Here is a 13,808-nt window from a genome sequence, read left to right as displayed (position 1 = left end):
TACAGCTGCTGGAGCTCTAGCCATCACATCTGCATTCCAGAAAGGAGAAGGGGGCCAAAGCATAAAGGTCTGTTTTCCTCTGAGCCACCTCCCTTTAAGCAGCCTCCCTGGGGATTTGACAGAACAATTCCACTTCCGTATTATTGGCTAGAATTTAGTTTCATGGCCACACTTAGCTGCAAGAGGAGTTTGGAAGTATAGTCTGTTAGCCTAGCATGCTGCTGTTGGTCATGACATACAGGTTATGTTTCTAAGGAAAAAGGAAGATGACTTTGGGTAGGCAGCTAGCTCCAGTGAGAGAGGTCTTTGACCCGGAAGCCCAGTGTAAGTGTGTGTTCCTGTCTGAGACCTCTCTCACTCAGTTTTGGAGGGATTGGAGTTAGGACACACTAGAGGTCTCATAGACAGCCAGTTGTGGAGATAAGAGGAGCGGTGGAGCCGGAGAGGAGGCTGGAAGAAGAATGTGCCTCCTGCTCTCACGGGGTGTGCACTGCTCCGCCCCTGGCCATGGACGGCTGTGGTCAGACGGGGCAGCCTGAGAGCTTTCTGGACGTAGAAGACAGGTGGGGCCCTTGGAAGCCAGGGCAGGCAATCAGGAAACCCTCCTCATGCCCAGAAGAGTGTTTGGAGCTCATCGTGCAGAGATGAGCGGATGCTGGCGGAGCATAGCTTCCGAGGACCTGCCAATCAAGCAGGAGGCAGACATCCAAAGATGTGAAACGTCCAGATGCTTCCTAAGGACAAGAGCAAGGGCAGGAGTCCAGCACTAGGAAGATCACTGAGAGTGAAACAAGTGAAACAAGCAGGAGGCAGACATCCAAAGATGTGAAACGTCCAGATGCTTCCTAAGGACAAGAGCAAGGGCAGGGGTCCAGCACTAGGAAGATCACTGAGAGTGAAACAGGGTCTCCCATCACAAAGGAGTAGCGGTGGGGTGCCTGCAGGGCTCAGTCACTTAAGCCTCTGCCTTTGGCTCAGGTCATGATCCCAGGGTCCTGGGATCGAGCCCCGAGTCAGGCTCTCTGCTTGGTGGGAGCCTGTTTCTCCCTCTTCAACCTGCTTCTCCCCCTGCTTGTGCTTTCTCTCTGTCAAATAAATAAATAAAATCTTTAAAAAAAAAAAAGAGCTACCTGGGACAGATCCAAGGCAGGGCCCAGACATTGCAGGTAGGGCTGGACTAAACGCTACGTTCCCTTCGAGATCCTTCCAGTTCTCAGATATTTCTTTGGCATTGGAGACTCTTTTAAAATCCTAATCCTGGGACGCCTGGGTGGCTCAGTTGGTTGGGCAGCTGCCTTCGGCTCAGGTCATGGTCCCAGCGTCCTGGGATCAAGTCCCACATAGGGCTCCTTGCTCCGCAGGGAGCCTGCTTCTCCCTCTGACTCTGCCTTCCACTCTGTCTGCCTGTGCTCGCTCTCGCTCGCGCTCTCTCTCTCTGACAAATAAATAAATAAAATCTTTAAAAAAAAAAATAATAAAAAAATAAAATCCTAATCCTAAGACATGTCATTAAGACCAATTTAGAGTTAAAATTTAAACGGCTATGTTGGTTCCTGATGTGGGGTATACAAGTTTTAAACAATAACGATAACAGAAGGCGCTTGAAATTGTGGGAAAAGCCCTGAATTGAGGTTTTTTTTTTTTTTTTTTTTTTTGTGAATTTTATTTATTAATTTGACAGCAAGAGAGGGAAAACAAGCAGGGGGAGTGGAGAGCCGAGCAGGGAGCCTAATGCCGGACTCGATCCCAGGACCCTGGGATCATGACCTGAGCCGAAGGCAGATGCTTAACGACTGAGCCACCCAGGCGCCCCTAAATTGAACTCTCTACTTGCTCTGTGGACATGAGTGTGAGAGGAAGGGGGCCTGGGGAGGGCCCTTGCGTGCCTGCACCTGGACGCTATCTGGTGGTCAGAAAGGGATGGGGATCTGCAGCCTCCTGCTGCCCTTCATCGTGGGTGCCCAGGAGCTCAGACTCCTCCCGGGTGCGGGTTTGGGGTTGTATCTGTTACTGAAGTGCCTGCCATCCACGCAGCCTGGCCAGACTGACTAGAGCACCATTGCCTAGTCTGGCCATGTCTAGCCCTGCCTCGCCTGGCCTCGCCCCCGGGCCTGCTGTCGCCCACCTCTCAGTACCCCTGGCTCCCTCCCGCCCAAGGTGAGGGTCTGGAATGCAGACCTTCTGCACTGTTCAACCACCCAGACCCCGCTGAGAGCTGCTCCTTTTTCCATCCATTCCATGCGGAGCCTCTGAGTTGTGGGCCAGACGCGCCCCAACCGCTCCCCAACCCAGAGAGACGGGGCAGGGCTGCTGCAGGACTGGGAGGAGCGCACGGTGGAGTCGTTGCCTTGTGGCCCCTGGAGAGCTGGCTGTGAAAGGTTTCTTCTTCCCGAAGCTCACCCCCGTGTGCTGTCTCTCTCTTGTCTCTGAGGAGGAGGGCTTCCCTTCGCGCAGGTCCTGCCCTGTTCCTTGTCTATGCAGCTGATTTTCAGAGTTAAAATCCTGATGGGTTGGGGGTTGCACAGTTTGCTAGGAGGCTGGCAGAGTCTTGGGTTGTGGCTAGCGCGTCCCATGGATCGCTGCAGCCCTGTCCAGTGGCTCAGGGGAGGCACAGGAAAGGCTGTGCGGGCACCGTCAGATAGCCCAGCAGCCGTGCGCCCGACCCCAGCTGCAGGGCTGGCTGCCTCCGGTCTGCAGGGAAAAGGGCGCTGTGTGGGGGCGTAGGAAGATGAAGGCTGGAGATGGTCGAGGAATGGGAAGTATGCCGTGAATGGTGGGGCGTGGGGGAGGAAGGGAAGCTCCCCATGCTCCTGGAACAGCAGATGTGCGCGCGTTTCTTCAGAGACCTTGGTTTGGACTGAGCACGGAGACGCTTGACTTGTAGGGACAGGGGTGCCTCTGGGAAGGTTTGGGGATAGGAGTTCCTCTCCTAGTGGGGGAGCTGCGTGCTTAGGAGGACTGGTGAGTTGTCTGCGCCTTGTTCACTCACCCTTGCAAGCCTCGTGGTGGGAAAGAAAGAAGCCAGATGCAGAGGGCCGCATGCTGTGTGACTCCCATTTGCCTGCATTGTGCAGAATGGGAAACGCCACAGAGACACAGAGGAGGCCGGTGCTTGCTGGGGGCTGCGAGCAGGAGGAACGGGGGAGGCCCGCCTGATGCGCGTGGGGTTTCCTTCCTGGGTGATGAGGTTTCCGAGCTGGATGGGGGAGATGGTTGTGCAGTGTTGTGAGTTTACCCACTGCTCCTGATCTGCTCACTTGAAAACGGTTACTCGATGTTCTGTTTGTTTTATCTCAATTAAACAAAAGCGCAGAGGTGTAATAAGGCAAGTCTCCGCCAGGGGTTTGCTCAGGATACATTTTCCTGACTCTTTGGGTGGCTGGGAGTGGGTCTGGTACTTTCTGTGGCTGGACACGCCCATCCCTCCTCTCAGGCAAGGCCCCCGTCTGCTTCCCCCCCCCCCCAGCACCATGCTGCTCTACCGCCTCGCGGCCTGGGGCCTGGCCGCCCTGCTCTGCGTGGAGGGTGCCGTCCTGCTCTACTCCCCGTCCGTGTCCAGGTAAGCCGGGGCTCCAGCTCCCAGACCCCTCGGGATCCTGCAGACGGGGCGTGGGCGTGGAGCCAGAGTGGACCCCTCACTGGCCAGGCCCTTGTGTGCAGAGCCGCCCGGCGGCCCCCTGGCGGGGTGGGGGGCCCACGACAGTGTGCTCTGCCGCTCATGTCCCGGCCTCTGCCCTTCACGTCTGGGTGCTGGGCACTTGTTGCACACAGGCGTGTGTGCAGAGCTCCAGGTGCGTCTCCTTCCAGGACGGGTGTGCACACATCTCTAGGCATATCCTCCACACGGAGGGAATTTCGCAGGCACACGCTGTATTCTCCGCACCAGCTGCCTCTGCCCGAGTAAGGGCAGGGCGGTGACCGTCCTGAGGAGGAGTTCGCATCGGCGGGGAGAGTCCGAGCGTTGTCTTGGGAGAGCTAGTTCTGAGCCTCCGCTAGCCTCACCTTGTCCCTTCTCTCCCAGCTGTCGGCTCTCCTGAACACAGATACAGGGAGAGAGTGGTCTGAAATGGTCTCAGCTTCTTCTTCAACCTAATATCTCATCCGTGCGGGGTGCTGGGGTGGTTCAGTTGGTGAGGCATCTGCCCTCTGCTCAGGTCCTGGGATTGAGCCCCGTGTCTGAGCAGGGAGCCTGCTTCTCTCTCTCCCTCTGCTGCTCCCCCTGCTTGCACATGCTCACTCGCTCTCTCTGTCAAGTAGATAAAATCTTAAAAAAAAAAAAAAAAAAAGCAAAAAACCCCAGTAAGTCTCATCAGTGCAATCATTTGGAAGGCCTTACAGTTCCTCCAAGTATGTATATTCTAACTGCCAGTGGAAAGCTGAAAAACAGGTTGGACATTGTCTCTTTGTGATTTTAGGACAGTGTAGACAAGGATCAATAGAGCTCAGCCCAGAGAACAAATCCGGCCCTCTGCTTGGTTTCGTAAATAAAGTTTTATTGAAACACAGTCATGGCCATTTGTTTATGCCTGATTTATAGCTGCTTTCGTATTGCAGTGTCAGTTCTGACACGCTGCATGGTCCATGGAGCAAAAAATACTTCTGGCAGTGTTCCCTGACAGAAGTTTGCTGACTCATAGTTTTCCATTTTTCCCTTTTTTTTTTTTTTTTGACTTTTTGCAGCTACTTAGTTAGACATCTCCAGATTGGTGTTGCCTAGTTGAAGGTCAGTGCTCCCAGAGTTGTGGGTCTGTCCACCCACACAGCTGCCCTTGATTGGAAAGGGAGTTACTGTCCATCAGCTTCACCCGTGGGCTCCGGGAGCCTCCTGGGAAGGTTGCATCTGAGCGTGAGGGAGCCGGTGGCGCAGGGCTCACGAGGGGCTCTGGGGCGCCCCCACGGTCCTGAGGAGGCCGCTCCTGGGCCTGTGTCAGCTCTCATCCTCACCCTCTCCTTCGTTGCTCACTTTTTTGCACTTTCTATCGTTTCCCCCTTCCGCGTTGACCGCGCCCCGCCGTTACAACAAGGGCGCCTGCGTCTTCATCGCCTCACCTTCCGGGCCGCAGGGGCCGTCCCCCAGCTGGTTTGCTACCTCCTGCCTGCCTCGGGCAGTCCTCTCTCCCCTTTGCCTTCAATTCTCGCTTCCTCTTGGCCCTTTTTTCTGTTCCATGATGCATTTCTTCGCTGATGGTTCTCACCATGCGTGTGTGGTAAACCCATGCCTGTGTGTGGCGCTCCCCTGCATCACAGACTGACCGGCGAGTCCCATGATACCTCAGTAGGAATTCCCGCCCTGGCGGACTCTTGCCTGTGAGGCTCTGGGTGGTTAAACCCTGCCCTCCTGCTTATGACCTCTTTCTCTCTCTCTCATTCTCTAACAAATAAATTAAAAAAAAAAGACTTTATTTATTCATTCATGAGGTGGGGGGCGGAATAGAGGGAGAAGCAGACTCCCCATCATGTAGGGAGCCCACACGGGGCTCGATCCCAAGACCTGGGATCATGACCGGAGCCGAAGGCAGACGCTTCCCCGACTGAGCCACCTGGGTGCGCAAAATAAATCAAGTCTTAAAAAAAAAAAAAAATTACAGTCCTTCTTCCTGAAAAGCACCCGTGAAATGATTGTGAGGCACAGCCGTGGAACACGTTTGTTCTGGAACATGAAGCTTGGGTATTTCGGGGTGCTCTGGGGGCGGGACTGGATCTTCATCCCAGGGCTGGCCAGGCACAGTGCAGAGCAGGTTCCTAAAACCTCACTACTGCACTGAATGCCTCTGTATCTACTTGAACTATGTCTTTTTTTCCCTTGAAGAGACCGAGGTTGGGGGCTCCCCCATTCCAGTGTCTCTGTTTCTGTCTTTCCTGGCAGGACCCTTTAACAGGTCCCCCAGTGGAGTGCCTTAGAGGCCCTCCTGACTTCAGGACCCACGGAGCCCTGACTGAGCCGCCTTTCTCTCAGTGTTCCCTTGCTTACTGGCAGACAGGAGCTACGGTTTCCGTTGGGCCGGCTCTGAAGTGGATTTATGCATTTCCCTCGCCACTCTCCTGCTCTTATCTCGGATTCCAGAAAAGTCTGAATGTTTCCGCAAAGTGCTCTTTTCCAGAAGGACTTGTTTCCTCCCGCAGGTGTGAGCGGGACCTGGAGCACGCCGTCCCCCACTATGTCACCACGTACTTGCCGCTGCTGCTGGTCTTCGTGGCCAACCCCATCCTGTTCCGGAAGACGGTGACCGCGGGTGAGTCACAGGGAGCGCTCCTGGGGCGGGACCATGGGGGTAAGGCTCCGTGCCTTGGGCTCACGTGGTGGCAGGTGTTGTGCTTCTGGAATCACTGGGACAGTTGCCCTCATCGGTCAGTCCCCCTCCAGAGATGGAAGCACAGGACACATGGGGAACGGGAGCGTGTGTGATCACGGTGGTGAGCAGGCCCCTTCCGTGCTGGGCTTCGTCTTTGCCAGTGTTGTACAGCTCTAGGTGGGGACCAGTGAACTTCCGTTTCCATTGGGGCTCATCGTGGGTCTGCACTTGGTGTGCCCTGCATGCCCTGGGCGTGCCCTTGGAAAACTGTGGAGTCCGATGGGGCCGGGGGATGAGTCTGGGCTGAAGAGCGGTGAGCCTGGCTACTCCCAAGATAGGCTTGGCTTGTGTCTTTCCTTGATCGGGCAGGAAACAGGAAGTAGAGCATAGGAAATGAGTCAAATGCAGTGCTAAGAACTGGAGAAGAAGGATGTGAGCCAGCAGAAAGCCCTGGAAAGGCCTCTACTGAGACTGGGGACTTGGCATTCCAGTCCCCAACCACATCCTCATGGAAGCGTGACCAGGGGCAACCTCCAGCCTTAAGCCCCGGCCATCCCTCAAGTGCGGAATAAGAACAAGGAAGTGCGGGGCGCCAGGGTGGTCAGTCTGTTAAGCCTCCTGCGATCGAGCCTTGTGTCATCTTGGGGTCCGGGGATCCAGCCCTGCATCATCAGGGTCTCTGCACTTTGGTTGGGGGGGGTTTCCTTCTCCCTCTGCCGCCTCCCCAGTGTGTGCACGTTTTCTCATTCTCAAATAAATGAGATCTTTAAAAAAAAAAAAAAAAAAAAGTACATCTTAATAGGAGGTTGATTGAAGATAAGCTGTTGACTGTAGAACTTTTAAACGTTCAAAGGACTCTACCAGAAGGAATAGGAAATCATTGTGGGTCTTTGGATCCCTTTTTTGTCCCCTACGTCTGTATTTAAAAACAGTATGTTAAATACAGCAACTTTTTTTTTATATGAACATGTAATGTGTTATTAGCCCCAGGGGTACAGGTCTGTGAATCGCCAGGTTTACACACTTCACAGCACTCACCATAGCACATACCCTCCATAACCCCAACACCCTCTCCTGACCCCCATCCCCCCAGCAACCCTCAGTTTGTTTTGTGAGATTAAGGGTCTCTTACAGTTTCTTTCCCTTCTGATCCCATCTTGTTTCATTTTTTTTCCTACCCCCCAAACTACCCACTCTGCCTCTCAACTTCCTCATATCAGGGAGATCCTATGATAATGATCTTTCTCTGATTGACTTATTTCGCTCAGCATAATACACTCTAGTTCCATCCACGTCATTGCAAATGGCAAGATGTCATTTATTTTGATGGCTGCGTAGTATTCCACTGTGTATATATACCACATCTTCTTGATCCATTCATCTGTTGATGGACATCTAGGCTCTTTCCATAGTTTGGCTGTTGTGGACGTTGCTGCTGTAAACACTCGGGGTGCACATGCCCCTTCGGATCACTACGTTTGTATCTTTGGTAGTAGTATCAATTTGTAAATACCCAGTAGTGCAGTTGCTGGGTCATAGGGCAGTTCTATTTTCAACATTTTGTGGAACCTCCATGCTGTTTTCCAGAGTGGCTGCACCAGCTTGCATTCTGACCAACAGTGTAGGAGGGTTCTCCTTTCTCCACATCCTCGCCAGCATCTGTCCTTTCCTGACTTGTTAGTTTTAGCCATTCTGACTGGTGTGAGGTGGTATCTCATTGTGGTTTTGATATGTATTTCCCCGATGCTGGGTGATACGGAGCACTTTTTCACGTGTCTGTTGGCCATCTGGATGTCTTCTTTGCAGAAATGTCTGTTCATGTCCTCTGCCCATTTCTTGATTGGATTATTTGTTCTTTGGGCATTGAGTTTGATAAGTACTTTACAGATTTTTGATATTAGCCCTTTATCTGTACTGTCATTTGTGAATATCTTCTCCCATTCTGTCAGTTGTCTTTTAGTTTTGTTGACAATACAGCAACTTTTTAAGCAGATTTGCCTGTAAGCGCTGAGTTAGTTACATCAAACAAATGAAAATCACATATAGGAAAAGACCTCAAAGAAATGTATTAAGATGTACACAGTGCTGGTATGAGGGTGCACAATGGGTCATTAATTTTCCCTTAACATTTTTTATATTTTTCAACTTGTCTATAAGGAGAAATTTTTAATCTTCCAATGTTCCAAAACAGCAAGTGTGCATTATTATTATTATTATTATTATTATTATTATTTTTTTTTTTTTTTTTTTTAGATTTTTATTTATTTATTTGACAGGCAGAGATCACAAGTAGGCAGAGAGGCAGGCAGAGAGAGGGGAAGAAGCAGGCTCCCCGCTGAGCAGAGAGCCCGACGCGGGGCTCGATCCCAGGACCCTGAGATCATGACCTGAGCCGAAGGCAGCGGCTTTAACACACTGAGCCACCCAGGCACCCCTATTATTATTATTATTATTTAAGATTTTATTTGTTTATTTGAGAGGGAGCGAGAGCTCAAGCAGGGGAAACCGCAGAGGGAGAAGCAGGCTCCCCACTCAGCTCGATCCCAGGATCCCAAGATAAGGGAGTGGGACTCGATGTGGGACTCGATCCTGGGATCCCAGGATCATGACCTGAGCTGAAGGCAGATGCTTAACTGACTGAGCCACCCAGGCACCCCAAGATTGCATCATTTTTAAAATATAAAATAACTTTTAAGAACATAGTTCTTTTTTTTTTTTTTTTTTTTTTTTAAAGATTTTATTTATTTATTTGACAGAGAGAAATCACAAGTAGATGGAGAGGCAGGCAGAGAGAGAGAGAGAGAAGCAGGCTCCCTGCTGAGCAGAGAGCCCGATGCGGGACTCGATCCCAGGACCCTGAGATCATGACCTGAGCCAAAGGCAGCAGCTTAACCCACTGAGCCACCCAGGCGCCCCAAGAACATAGTTCTTAAAAAATATATGTAGTTCTTGAACTCAAAAGATCCAAATAAAATCTGGAGCTTAACTGATAGTAAAGCAGTATCACTAGTCTCTTCCTTGTGACAAATAAGAGCCTGGGTGTGTAAGGTGTTGGCATTGAAGGAATCTGGGTATGGGTCTGTAGAAACTCTCTGTGCTATCTCTGCCACTCTTATGTAAGTCTACAGTGATTTAAAAGTGTAAGTTGTAGGTGCACCTGGTTGGCTCGTTTGGTTGAACATGTGCCTTTGGTTCAGGTCATGGTCCTGAGGTCCTCGAATTGAGCCCTGCATCAGGCTCCTTGCTCAGCCTTTACTTGCTTGAGCTCTCTCTCTCTCACTCGCTCATTCTCTCCCTCTCTCAAATAAGCTGAAAAGGAAAAAAAAAAAAAGAAAGTTTGACAGACTCTGCATCCCTTGGAGTCTGTGAGAACCGCAACTTGGAAGCTGGGAGGGAAGAAGGTGGTGTCGCGCCCACACACTCCGCTGCCTTGGCTTACGGGCTGCCGTCTTGGCGGACTCCCTTCCCTGTCCCTCCGGAAATGCAAGTCGTGACCATTACATGCAGTTCCCCTCTGGTTTTTTTGCAGTGGCCTCTCTCCTAAAAGGAAGACAGGGCATTTACACAGAGAACGAGCGGCGGATGGGTGCCATGATCAAGATCCGGTTTTTCAAAATAATGCTGGTTTTCATCATTTGGTAAACTTTCTTTTATAAATTTTTTTAAAAAATTGCCGCTGGGAAGGGATATGCAGTCACGCTTTTCCAAGTGTGACCCAGGAGTTTTTTGCAAAGGGAAGAGCCTTTGGAAAGGAAGTCTTGGACACTGCTCGGGTGCTTAGAGGAAATGCGCGTGAGACAGGAAGGCCAGTCCCCGGCATGTGAACTCCTGGGAAGATATGCACGTCTGCTCGGGTCCTATGTAAAGCCCTTTGAACAGAAAAAATCCCATCTTTAGTTTTGTTACAACTGAGAAGTGTGTCCAGTGTTTACTGCTGCTGCTAGGGCTAAGTCCGAAATAGAGCACTTGACTACGCTTTTAAAATGTACCCGTTCAGGATTCCTGTATCTGACAAGAAACAAGGGCAAGGGTACATTTCTTGGTGTGAGGGCTCCGGGGCGGTCAGGAAGTGTAGAGAGGAAGCTCTCTCTGCTCAGTTGGCCCCATCACTGGCACTCTGCCCCGAGTTTCGGGAGGAGGCTTTGAGCATGGATCTGTGACCGATGCGAAACAGACGGGAATCCGAAAGGCTCTTGCTAGGGCGAATCGTAGTTTGCAGAGCAGGGTGTGTCTTTGTGCTGTTAATAATGTATGTACCCGTGAGGATGAGGTTGGTTTGGACATTCTCCTAGGAGAGATGGAGACTGTCTCCCTCTAAAAATACACTCAGCCCATCATTTTCACGTTTGTTGGCCTACCAGTAATAGTAACATTAGAAAGTTTCAACATAAGATAGAGAGGTTTTAGGAGGTCTCCCTCAAAAAATTTCATTACCCTTCCAGCGAGACACAAGTTTTGGGTCATTTTGTATTGGGTCAGTCTATTTCATAGGCTGCTTAGATCCGCTCGCGCTGACTGGGGCGAGTGTTGCCCTTGGAAACATTTGTCGCTCTCTGCTATGGACATGAGGGAAGGAGTCACAGCTCTTAAGTTCTGCATGCACTGGTTTCTGCTGATCGAGGGGGCCCCCTGCCCAGGACTTACGGGTGTTAGAAGACACATTCCCTGACCCCCTGCATTCTCAATTAGCAGTAATCATGCCTCGGATAAACCTCATTGGCTATGATACTGCCACTGCACAAAGCTTGACCCCCTGCATTTTCAAGTAAATCCTGTAATGTGGGCTTGTTTTCCTTCCGACAGTTGGCTGCCGAACGTCATCAATGAGAGCCTTCTCTTCTATCTTGAAATGCAAGCAGACATCAACGGCAGCTCTTTGAAACCTGTCAGAAATGCGGCCAAGATCACGTGGTTTATTATGGTAGGGCAGGCTTGATTTTACACTTTTTTTCTTGGAAAGCAAAAGTCCGAAGGACAAAAACCGCTCAGAAGTATGGTGAATGAGTTTAACGGGTTCCCCGTCCCTCCATCTGGCTTTGATCTGCGAGCTTGCTCGTGCCTTTCGATGTTGGGATCATTGATTAAATGGGCACGGCTCCCATCAGCCGGTTAGGCGCAGTGTATCTGACCCTTCAGGCAGCCTCAAAATTGCAGGGAATTTAGCTTGAAGAACCGTTTCAGCCTGTAAAAAAGCCACAGGCGTGACGGTATTCCTTGTAACAGGATCCGTCACGACAAAGCAGGGTAGGCCGCCGCCATAAAAGAAACACGAGGGAATGGCTACGTAAATTTCCTTTTATCCCCTCTTGACGGAATGGTGTGCAGGTGTGACTCCATGAGAGCTCTAGTATTCAGGGAAAACGCAAGATACGAACACGAGGCTAGTTACAACCACAGACTAACATGTGTGAAGAAACGTTGGGTAGAAAAGCACAGCAGGGGTAAGAGGTGCAGGGCACCCCCTCCCTCCCAGTTCCCTGCCTTCTCCTCCTTCCCTGTCCCCTGTCTCCCTCTTCCTCCCAGTCCCCTCCCCCGCCTCCTCTGTTTTCAGGCTCCCTGGAAGGTGCTCTGCTTAGAGCCAGTGTTTGCCCGGCTGGCCGCAGACCAGCCCAGCGGCTCCCTTCCCCACGAGGCAGCCCAGCGGGCGTGCGGGCCGCAGACCTGATGCTCTCATTCCCACTCCGCAGCGCTGACCGACCTGTGCGTTCTCTCCTGCCTCCCAGGGGATACTGAATCCGGCCCAAGGGTTTCTCTTGTCCTTGGCCTTCTACGGCTGGACGGGCTGCAGCCTGGAGTTTCGGTCCCCCAGGAAGGAGATCCAGTGGGAGTCCGTGGCGACGTCTGCTGGCGAGCGGACCTGCCTGTCCCCCGAGGGCTCCCACGTGCCCTGTGAGCATCCGACCTGCAGGAAGGCGGCGGGGGTCGGTGGGCACACGTCGGACGAGGCGCTGAGCATGCTGTCTGAAGGTAAGCCCTGTTTGTCGAGGCGGCTGCATCGTGGAGTCCCTGGGCCAGCCTGGAAGTCCTGTGTCCAACGAGGAGGTGACATGGTGCAGGGTGCGGGTGGGGGGTCTGCCCCGCGGTGACGTGCTTCAGAGCCAGCAGCCGACACCGATGCGAACCTGGCTCGTTAGCACCCACCTCTCTCTCTCATGGTTTAACGCCGCCTCCCTCGGTGCCTCCGCACGCCAGCTTCGCGTTTCAGTGATGGAGCCTCACTGGCAGCCCTCAGTGTTTGCTTTCAGAAAGTGGTGTTGGCAAGAGTAGCATTACTCTAACTGATGGCAGGAGTTTTTGTACAGTCTGAATTGGAAGTTTGGGAAATGACTTTTTGCTAACGTACCGGTCTCCTCCCTGTTGAGGCTACTTGTAAGGCTTTGTTTTAGGCCCGTTGCAGTGCTCTCTCTTTTTTTTTTTAGATTTTATTTATTTATTTGACAGAGATCAGGAGGCAGGCAGAGAGGGGGGGGAAGCAGGCTCCCTGCAGAACATAGAGCCTGATGTGGAACTTGATCCCAGGACCCAGGGATTATGACCTGAGCCGAAGGCAGAAGCTTTAACCCACTGAGCCACCCAGGTGCCCCTCCTGCCCCCTGCAACTCTTGATGAGGACGGGTTTGGAAATCACCGCTCTGACCTCTGCAAAGCTTTAGCTGACCTAACCATTTGTAACCTACACGCAGATAGATCCAAAGGACCAGATCTCTGGTAACGATAATGTTTCATTAGCCCACTGGTAGGTTCAGAAAGAGCCAGAGAGAATGTTGAAGAAGGGTGACGATGGAGCGTGTTCTGGGACATACAGGCTCCGTCATCTTTCCTCAGCTGACGCCGGGCTGGCAGAAATGCACCTGCCTCGTCCGTCAGCCTCTCGCCCCAACTACTGTGTCTATCTTCTGAGCGAGTCTCTCATTCCTAGTACTGTTGGCATCTAGCTTGGCGGGATTCTTTGTGCTGAGGGTGGCCTGGGCACTGTAGGACGCGGGGCAGCCTCCCTGGCCTTCGCCCGCTCACTGCCAGTAGCACGCATCCCGACTGTGACCGCCAGCACTGTTTCCAGACATCAGCAAATCCCCTGGACACACAGTGAGCCCAGTTCAGAACGACTGTCTCGGAATAATGAGGCTGTCTGAAAGCTGGGATCCAAAAATTTGCTTTTCCCAATGTGTCGTCTGAGCTAAGTGCGTGTAAGCACGCACGCACACACACACGTGTGAAGCCACACCACAAGGCAAACCCATAAGATCCGGAAGACTTTGGAACGAAATAATGTTGGAATTGGGGGAAGGGCAGGTACATTGACGCTATTTGGAAGTGACGTTAGAATCTGTTTCCATTCCTGCAGTTAGCTCCGGTGGAGGACGGTTTGGTTTCAGATGACCAGGTCGCTTTATTCTCGGGGCTAAAACATATAGTTGAACTGATAGATTGGCTCCGTGAGACAGGTATTGTCTGGTTGTCATCGGAAGCCTCGAAGGAAAACTTTCTGGCTAAAGCGAAAAGGCAGGGCCCGTG

The 13,808-nt window shown here is 51.9% G+C and overlaps 1 protein-coding gene and 1 pseudogene across 6 annotated transcripts in view; one reads left to right on the top strand and one right to left on the bottom strand.

The window, feature by feature from the left end:
• The window catches only part of GPR143 (G protein-coupled receptor 143), a 57,228-nt gene that overhangs the window by 29,872 nt on the left and 13,548 nt on the right, over positions 1 to 13,808 (top strand). For 3 of the 6 annotated variants that reach the window (XM_059158301.1, XM_059158304.1, XM_059158305.1), the window contains 5 exons: positions 3,434 to 3,559; positions 6,124 to 6,233; positions 9,823 to 9,931; positions 11,097 to 11,214; positions 12,017 to 12,260. In XM_059158301.1, coding sequence (XP_059014284.1) covers positions 3,434 to 3,559; positions 6,124 to 6,233; positions 9,823 to 9,931; positions 11,097 to 11,214; positions 12,017 to 12,260 — 707 coding nt within the window. The remainder of the gene's footprint in view (positions 1 to 3,433; positions 3,560 to 6,123; positions 6,234 to 9,822; positions 9,932 to 11,096; positions 11,215 to 12,016; positions 12,261 to 13,808) is intronic. The other 3 variants (XM_059158303.1, XM_059158307.1, XM_059158306.1) reach the window with 2 other exon arrangements.
• LOC131822447 (U4 spliceosomal RNA) lies at positions 10,970 to 11,039 on the bottom strand (annotated as a pseudogene).

Source organism: Mustela lutreola, chromosome X (assembly GCF_030435805.1).
Source record: "Mustela lutreola isolate mMusLut2 chromosome X, mMusLut2.pri, whole genome shotgun sequence".
Taxonomy (NCBI): domain Eukaryota; kingdom Metazoa; phylum Chordata; class Mammalia; order Carnivora; family Mustelidae; genus Mustela; species Mustela lutreola.
The sequence above is the reverse complement of the archived record's forward strand: the minus strand, read 5'-3'. Positions and strand labels throughout refer to the sequence as shown.